The sequence below is a fragment of the Trematomus bernacchii genome, unplaced genomic scaffold (assembly GCF_902827165.1).
Source record: "Trematomus bernacchii unplaced genomic scaffold, fTreBer1.1, whole genome shotgun sequence".
Lineage (NCBI taxonomy): Eukaryota > Metazoa > Chordata > Actinopteri > Perciformes > Nototheniidae > Trematomus > Trematomus bernacchii.
This window is the reverse complement of record NW_022987618.1, coordinates 853,811-863,360: the sequence shown is the minus strand read 5'-3', so window position 1 is coordinate 863,360 and position 9,550 is coordinate 853,811. Positions and strand designations below refer to the sequence as shown.

Below are 9,550 nucleotides of genomic sequence, written 5' to 3'. Positions count from 1 at the left end.
TTGGTGTCACTCGTGATGTAGTCTGTGTGGTCCACAGTGAATGTAGTCCTGACAGCAACAGGTGATAAGAATCAAAGGTTCCCATAGGATGCCATAGAAAATGCATGCGGGTCATTTTTGACCCACTTATGGAAGCTTGGGGTAGCAATATAAAAACGACAATTTCTTAAAATGTATCAATTGTAAATTTAAAATTTGAATGGCATGATATCCAAAACATGTTTTTTGAGGAATAGCTGGAATAATGATAACAAAATGTAATTACAAAGATACTTCACCGGGTCAAAAAGGACCCACTTATGCATCTAAGGGTTAAGAAAAGTGATCAAATATATCACAATGTATATTAGCATAAATATCACCTAAAAGAACCTTTACATTTCCACATAATGACCTTCAACCTTTGTGAATTTTCTAAATAAGACTGACCTGTTGGTGAAAAATATAAAATAACAGAGAGGCTTTTTAAAGAGTATATTTCACATGAAAATGTTGCAGACTTATAGCTGCACTGGTTTAGCGGCTGGAAACACGTTTTAGGAGAACAACCAAAACAGTAACATTTTCGCAGCTCTAGTTACTGGTTACATTTCAAATATAAAAAAAACGTATATAGAAAAATAACTACTGTTCAACAGCAAAAATAAAACACAATGAGAGGATAGCCAGGTACAACAAAAATGGATATTACTGCATCAAAATACAAATGAACGATTTAAATACTTGCAACAGTGTTTTTAAACTGTGGTATACCTTCTTTTAAAATATCGTAATACTTTTTCCACCACTGACATTAAGTCAGAGGTATAAAAGCCCTCTAAGTTTTATAAAGTCATACGGTTTACTTTCCTAACCTTTGCTGTTCCCTTTGTTTCCGTGCCCCCCCTCTCCTCTGCTCTCTGTGCACGCTCACTGCAGACCTTTGACCAGAGAGCAGCACACATCCAGCACGTCGTCTAATAGCTATGGACTGCATGTGCACTGAGAAACTTTCATCACAAACCTTCTGATTCATTCTTCTCCACTTTCTAAACTTAAAGGAACCCATGTGTTGTTCAGTATTGTAGAAACTGTCCAACAGCTACAAACATACACCACTCCCAAAAGAGTGCTGAACAGAGTAGTGCTGGTGATGTGACAGGAACAGCAGGCGGCGGTGAAAGATTAGTCTGAATAAATCATCCAGGTGGAAGGAGTCGGTTGTTCGTCTCAGCAGCAACCTGTTAGGTCAAATCCTTTATTAAGTCATTGATAACCAACTCTTTTTGACTCAACACGGTATGAGAAAAAGAAAACCAATAAAGAGTTTTTAACTTATACTCAGGCAATCTTTAGAGTGCCAGCCTGTAACTTCTGTGTGTTTGAACAGCTTGCTGAGTGAGTGCACACACACCGTTAATCATTAGACACAGTGCTGACCTGTGTACACGTATTGGTTTTAAGTGACATGCATTGTCTCTTAACAAGAATAAATAATGAATAGATGTATAGAGTGGCGAAGTCCCGCCCATCTACTTCCGCCCCATGGGACCTTATTTCGGAAAAATAATGTATTGAAGTCAATGGAGAGAGAAAGATTATCTTTCTATCCCGTTTGAATTGTGCCATGAATTACACATATGATGTTTGTCAATCTTAAAAAATCATTTCCATGTCAAAAAAGTCACAGTTTGTCGTAAAACTGTTGAAATATAAGACTATGAAAAATACGCAACTAGAAAGACTACAAATCCCAGAGTCGCGTAAGTGATGTCACAATTGTTTTCCTCCACTAAGAGATAGCTAAGATCAGCGCCATATAGATATAATCTATCTATATGGCGCTGGCTAAGATCAGATAACTTTAACAAGATGCCTGTGTGCTTAGTACCAGGTTGTTATCATACCAGCAATGGGTCTTGCTCGTTCTTTCGCTTCCCGTCTGATGAAAGGACCAGGAGTGTCTGGATCAAGCTAGCTAGTAGCTAGCACGTTAGTTAGCATTACAGCCTTGTCATTTTTATTAGCCTTAACATGAAGTAACATTAAGTAACCCACAATGTTAAACAGTAAGAGTAGTAGTCATATTTCGTGAACCCTTTGAATAGTACTGTCACCGGTGTGATCATTCTATAATACACCATTTAAGCCCGGGGGAGAAATGCTAACGCAGCTTTGCATGACATTCTTCAGGACGTGTTTCATTGTGGTGATAGTGAGGGAAGTCAATCGTTTTGTTGACAAGACAGTAGTGACGGCCATCTTGGTGACGTGTGTTGTTGACCAGAGATGTAGTTCATTGAGCGTTTCACACAAACAAATGTGTTACTTCACAGTTTTACGACACTTTTTTTTTTTTTTGACTTGCAAAATTATCTTTTAAATTGACAAACATCATATGTGTAATTCGTGGCACAATTCAAACGGGATCGAAAGATAATCTTTCTCTCTCCATTGACTTCAATACATAATTTTTCCGAAATAAGGTCCCATGGAGGTACACCGGAAGGGGAGGGACTTCGCCACTCTATTTCCCTGGCATACAGCCTGAGAGGCTGCCTCCTGCCCTGCTTCACCTCTGTTCCGCTCTCACGTGTAGACCCTCTGAGAGCGAAACCCTCGTACAGGTTCTGGACTCTCAGATACTTCACATGGAGATGGAAAATAAAAGGTGTAAACCACAGCTTCACATAATATCACATGTGAAACAGCAGTATGCGCATGCGTGATGAAGTCACATGGAGAGATGTTGTCTGTGGAGACATGATTTAGTTATCTCTAACAGACTGGAGGGATTTGATTTGTAGATCTTATCTATTGATTTGATGCAAACAGACTTTCACTTTAAAAGGAAATGCTTTAAGATTTGAAATCAAAGGTTTCAAATCCAAAACAAACAAATAAATCATCTCTAGAAGTTCACATGTTTAAATGTCCTTTTGTCAAAAATAAAAGTTTTTGTTTTTTTGACTGGATAGTTGGAAGATTGGACCCGATCAGATTATAGTCTTAACATAGGAATGTGGACATTTATGTATTAATTGAAGTGCCATTTTCTTTCATATTTATGATACGAAATATCTTATATAATATATAATACTCACACACACAGTGATGGCTGGAGAACAGGCCATAGTTACACAGTGCTTTGTATGAATCAGGTCAGCGGGGGGCGCCACAGAGCTGCGGGACCACTCAACTCATCTCACAAATAAAACGTGCGAACCATTTCACCGACACAAGCCATCTTGCCTCCTACCTCACTTCACTCTGCCATGCTGGGAGTTGAACCACCAACCCTCTGTTTGTTAGGCATCCATTTGACCCCTTCAGCCAAAGACACCAGTACATATTCCAGTCAAATTTCACAGCATTGGCTTCTACGTTTATTAGGGTTATGCCATTTTTGCCTCTCACATATTGGGGATTTGAGCCACTGACCCCCACATTGGTAGGTATCCATTTACTCCGTGCGCCAAATACACCCAGATGTATTCATCAAAGTTTTACCAGCTTGGCTCATTCTTATATTAGGGTTGGTTAGAATGGTACTTGATTACCTGAATATGTCCGTTAGCCAAAACTGGAATTAAGCCAAAATATCTTTCTACCTTTTTCCGTTTTTTAAACCACAATTAAAAATGTTTTTACAATAGTTTGCGAGAGCTATTATTTTGAAAGAACTTGAAGAGTTCCTCCCCGGCAGCTCAGTGAGGTAAAATAACAAAACAATAGAGCATGCTGGGAGTTGAACCCACTGATCCTCAGGTTGGAAGACACCATTTACCCTTTAGTCACACACACATATTGCATTAACATCTCACTATTACCTTACATTATAACATTCTCTTAAATTAAAAGCTTTTACATTCAAGCTTTATTATCTGGATTGGGACGCTCTGGCTATGACTTCTTCATTTCTGAACTACATCCCATAATAGTCTGTGGCTGAGAGGAAGAGCTGTTGTCTTTGAGTCAGAAGGTGGTCGGTTCAATCCCAGCAGTTATCATGTTGGGTGGTGAAAACTGCACAGCACATCACCAGGACGGAGCTGCCATCCATGGAGGACCTTTACTCCCAGCGGCTCAGGAAGAAATCACTACGGATTATCAAAGACCCCCATCACCCCAGCCACAAACTGTTCTTTCTGTTGCCGTCTGGCAGACGTTACCGCAGCATCCTGGCAAGGACAAGAAGATTCGGAGACAGTTTCTTCCCGCGGGCAGTGAGACTGTTAAAAAATTGAACTGTTGAAACAACTTCAAAACATTCATCTGCTACTCAGTAATATGTATCTAATACCTAATATATATATATCATTCCAATAACTTGTATATAGACTCTATTGCACTATTCCACATCATCACTTTATTTTATAACTATTTTTCTTTTTGTATTGCTCTTGCTATCTGTATTGTTATTATGTTGCATTGTTGGAGAAGCCTGTGACATAAGATTTTCAACAACATAATTACTCTGTAGCTATGTCAGTTTGACAATAAAGAACCTTGAACCTTGATGTTGATTTATCCGAGTGTGAATTGTGCTGCTTGTCAAATGTGTGCGTTATCTCACTGCTTCAGTGGAGAAGAGCTTCAAAAGCAAACACCTCAAACCTGTTAGAAATCCCATCCATTAAACTCCTGTTACTGAGTTTTAGGGTGTAGCAAAACCTTTAATAACAACACAACTTTTGAGGCGAATAAACATTTATATCTGGCTCTTGAGGGCTCTGAAGTGAAGTGTACTTCTTTCACCAAATACATAAATAAAAGTAAATCACTTCATTTAATAAAAAAGACAGTAATAAGTCAAATGTACTGTATTACATTTTGGCAGTAACTTGCCCAACACTGAGTAGCTGAACAGACCTGTCACTCCACGCCCTACATTCTGCATAACTTTAAGGCTTAATGTAACTTAAAAAATGAGTTGTGTAATAATTCACCCCTCTCACAGTTGTCATGAAGGGGCAAACTAACTATACAGAGAATATGGTTTTTTGAACCACAATGGAAACATGTTTATTTCTGCTGTAAAGTTAGGCATTTTAACATTGGAGTTTATTGAAATAGCTCCCTTCTGCAGCCTCCTACTACAGGCCACTAGATGAACTGCACTTCCTTATAGGCTTCACGGTTTTGCCCCAGAGTTTCCGCTTTAGTAAAACCTGTTCCTTCTTCTCCCTGTTCTAAAACACAGCAAGCACCAACCTATCAAGGTATCCTAGGTCCCTCCCCTTCACCTCTGCAGGTATAAGGATTAGTGCAAACAGCTGATTCCTCATTCGCTGCTGCATGTAAACAAGAGCAGGCGGAGCAGAGCTTGTTTCTATTCTGGGAAAGTGAAAGTGACATTTGCTTACACTGAGAGGTGAAATGGCGCAGCAAGAAAATTGGCTTGACCAAATGATAGTCAGCTGTTCGATCTGTCTGGATCCACTGAAGGAACCGGTGACTATTCCCTGTGGACACAACTACTGCATGAACTGTATTAAAAGCCACTGGGATGGAGAGGATGAGAATCGAATCTACAGCTGCCCTGTGTGTAGAAAGAGCTTCACACCAAGGCCTATCCTGGTGAAAAATACCATGCTAGCAAATTTAGTGGAGGAGCTGAAGAAGACTGGACTCCAAGCTGCTCCTGCTGATCACTGCTATGCTGGAGCTGAAGATGTGGGATGTGATTTCTGTACTGGGAGAAAACTGAAAGCCTTGGAGTCCTGTCTGCAGTGTGTGGCCTCATACTGTGAGAAACACCTCCAGCCTCATTATGAATCTCCTGCCTTTAAGAAACACAAGCTGGTGGAGCCCTCCAAGAAGCTCCAGGAGAGCATGTGCTCTCGTCATGAGGAGGTGAAGAAGATGTTCTGTCGCACTGATCAGAAGTGTATCTGTTATCTCTGCCCTATGGATGACCATAAAGGCCACAACACCGTTTTGGCTGCAGCAGAGAGGACTGAGAGGCAGAGAGAGCTGGAGGGGAGTCGACTAAACATCCAGCAGGGAATCCAGGACAGAGAGAAGGATGTGAAGCAGCTTCAGCAGGAGGTGGAGGCCATCAATGGCTCTGCTGATAAAGCAGTGGATGAGAGTAAGAAGATGTTCACTGAGCTGATCCGTCTCATGGAGAATAGAAGCTCTGATGTGAAGCACCAGGTTAGATCCCAGCAGGAAACTGAAGTGAGTCGAGTCAAAGATCTTCAGGAGAAGCTGGAGCAGGAGATCAGGGAGCTGAAGAGGAGAGACGCTGAGATGCAGAAGCTCTCTCACACAGTGGATCACACCCACTTTCTGCTCAACTACCCCTCTCTGTTACCTCTCAGTGTTTCCAAACACTCATCCAGCATCAACATCCGTCCTCTGCGCTACTTTGATGACGTGACAGCGGCTGTGTCAGAAATCAGAGATAAACTACAAGACGTCCTGAGAGAGGAATGGACAAACATCTCACTGATGGTGAGTGAAGTAAATGTTTTACTGTCACCACCAGAGCCAAAGACCAGAGCTGAATTCTTAAAATATTCACGTGACATCACTCTGGATCCAAACACTGCAAACACAAAGCTGCTATTAACTGAGGAGGGCAGAAGAGCAACATTCACAAGTCAAGGTCTGTCATATTCAAGTCACCCAGACAGATTCACAGATTCATTGCCTCAGGTCCTGAGTAAAGAAAGTCTGACTGGACGTTGTTACTGGGAAGTGGAGTGGAGAGGGGAGGGAGTTTGTGTAGCAGTTGCATACAAGAACATCAGCAGAGCAGGGGTTTGGGAGGAATGTTTGTTTGGATACAACTATAATTCTTGGCTGTTACAGTCTTACAATAACAATTATACCTTTTGGTACAACAAAGTAAAAACTCCCGTCTCAGGTCCTCGGTCCTCCAGAGTAGGAGTGTACCTGGATCACAGAGCAGGTATTCTGTCTTTCTACAGCATCTCTGAAACCATGACTCTCCTCCACAGAGTCCTGACCACATTCACTCAGCCGCTACATGCTGGACTTCGGTTTAATTTAAGAGCTGTTGGTGCCACTGCTGAGTTCTGCAACGTCAAGTTGACAGAAGTCATTTAAGTGCAGCCATGTCAGCATAAAAACGGTTGGCCTTGATCAGTTCTGCAAACCATGGATACGTTATAGTCAAAGTGTCGAGCCATGTGTCCTCATGTCCTTTACTTGAGTATTTCCATTGTCATGCTACTGTGTACTTCTACTTCACTACAATTCAGAGGTAAACTGTGAACTTTGACTTCACTACATGTATGTAATACCTTTATTTACTTTGCAGATTTATATTAATGCTGTGAAATATAATCAACTTTTAAATCAGACTTTAGTTCCACCTGGAGTAAATCCACAAGCTACCCTGCAGTATACAAAGTCATTCAAACTAGCTGCACCTTTACCAGCTTTGAGAACACTTTCATGATCAATCATTATAAAACATATCATATATATTATTCTGAAATGGACCAATCTGCACAATAATTACTTTTCCTTTTGGTATTTTAAATATTTGTAGATTCCAATACTTTTGTACTATTACTTGAGTAATATTTTGATTGCAGAACTTCTACTTGTAACAGAGTATTCCTAAATTCTGGTACTTTTACTCAAGTACAAGATCTGAGTACTTCTCCCTTCTTTGTTTGTATGTTGACAGTTTAAAAAAAAGTCTTTAAAGCGCTGAAAAACATTAAAAATGTATTTAATTTACGTTTAATTTGTTTCATTACTGTATTCGTTTCTTATTGTTTTCCGAACATTTCATCTATTTGAAAGAAGTTGTATTGACAGTTTGTATGTGACAGTTTTAAATAAAGTTTTTTTTAAAGTGCTCGAAAGCAGTTTCAACTGTATTTATTCTACGTTGAATTTTATTTCTGTGGTCTTTTTATTTTTTGTATTGTTTTTGGAACATTTGATCTATATTTGAGTGTTTTTTTTGTAAGTTGACAGTTTTAAATAAAGCTTTTTAAAGAAGTACATGGCAGCAATTTGAAAATCATTTTTGTTTAACTTTGGATTTGTTTTAATTGCTCAAAAGCAGTGGAAAAGGTATTTATTTTAAGGATTTTTATACTTCTGTCGTATTTTTTTATTTGTATGCTTCATCTAAACATCTGATAAGGACAGTGTCTATATAAATAATTTTTTTAAAAGCACAAAAGATCTATTGAAAATCTATATTTTTTGCATTGTATATTTTGTTCATCGCATTGTTTTCTCAGCCGTTTTGAATAACGTTTTAAATAAAGTATTTTAAATGGCTCAAAAGCATTTTAAACTGTATTTAGTATACGTTGAACTTTATTTCGTTTTTTTTTTTCTGTTTTTCGTATTATTTTCTCAACGCTGTTTCCACATGTCAATGATTCTGAAGTTTTATTGATACTTTGTACGTTGACAGTTTTAAACAACGTTTTTTTTGTTTTGAAGAACTCGGTAGCCGTTTGAAGATGGCGGCCGTGAAGTTGTTGACAGTTGTACTTCTGAACTTTTCTTTCACTTTTGTCTCGTCTTTGTACTTTCACATGGGGGACACCGAGAGGAAATGCTTCATGGAGAAGATCCCGAACGAGACGATGCTCCTGGGTGAGTTTAACCCGGGATAACGAGAGTTTAACCCGTGACAACGATACCTTAGCTCATCACGTTATCTGGATCACGATGCAGGTATTCTGTCTTTCTACAGGGTCTCTGAAACCATGACTCTCCTCCACAGAGTGCAGACCACTTTCACTCAGCCGCTCCATGCTGGACTTCGGTTTAATATTGTATTTCCTACAGCCACTGCTGAGTTCTGCAACCTCAAGTAGTCAGAAGTCATTTAAGTCCAGCTCAGTCGGCACGTAAAATGTTGGCATTCTACACTTCTGCAAACCATGGATACGTTGAGTTTCAAAATTTTTGATTTCGGTAGTGCAATTATGTTCAGTCAATTAACTTGTGGGTAAAATAACTACTGAGGTAGGGTTACTGAAGTATGAAGAAGTATTGTGTTTGGTGTTCCTGCAAGAACGAAACTGCTGATTTTAGAACATATTTGTGGCTCAGAAACTTTAACTTCACTTTATCTGGAGCTTTTCTAAAACCTACAGTATCAACATTTGTTCTGGGATTTTTAAGTGACAGCAGGTTGAATTCTGTTTAACTTTAGAACGTATTTAGACTCCATGTTTGTTGCTGACAGCTGAGAGTTGTGGCATTTCTTTCACTGTCAATCAAAAACATTGAAACGCCTCGATTGGACTGCTTTGTTTACTTATGTTACATAATGACATTGTTGAACATTAAAGCATGTAAACATGTCACAATAGAGGAGCAAAAATAAATGTAATGAGTATAAAGAAGAATGTTGGCTTTCTTTGAGTTTCTAATGTTGATACTTCCAGTGGCTGTTTTGAATAAAGTTTTAATTAAAGTTAACGTTTAACGTTGTTACTGGGAGGTGGAGTGGAGAGGGAGAGCAGTTGCATACAGGAATATCATCAGAGCAGGGGGTGAATCCTGGGCGTTAATTTTTAACCAAACAGTTATTCCTTTTGTCACAACTATATCCACACTC

The 9,550-nt window shown here is 39.3% G+C and overlaps 1 protein-coding gene across 1 annotated transcript; it reads left to right on the top strand.

Annotated features, from left to right (window-relative positions):
• The first annotated feature begins 5,265 nt into the window (after positions 1-5,265).
• LOC117484219 (E3 ubiquitin/ISG15 ligase TRIM25-like) lies at positions 5,266-9,071 on the top strand. The gene is made up of 2 exons (XM_034132686.1): positions 5,266-6,898; positions 8,659-9,071. The coding sequence occupies exons 1-2, from the start codon at positions 5,359-5,361 to the stop codon at positions 8,799-8,801; spliced, it is 1,683 nt and encodes a 560-aa protein (XP_033988577.1). The 5' UTR covers positions 5,266-5,358; the 3' UTR covers positions 8,802-9,071.
• Positions 9,072-9,550: the final 479 nt, after the last annotated feature.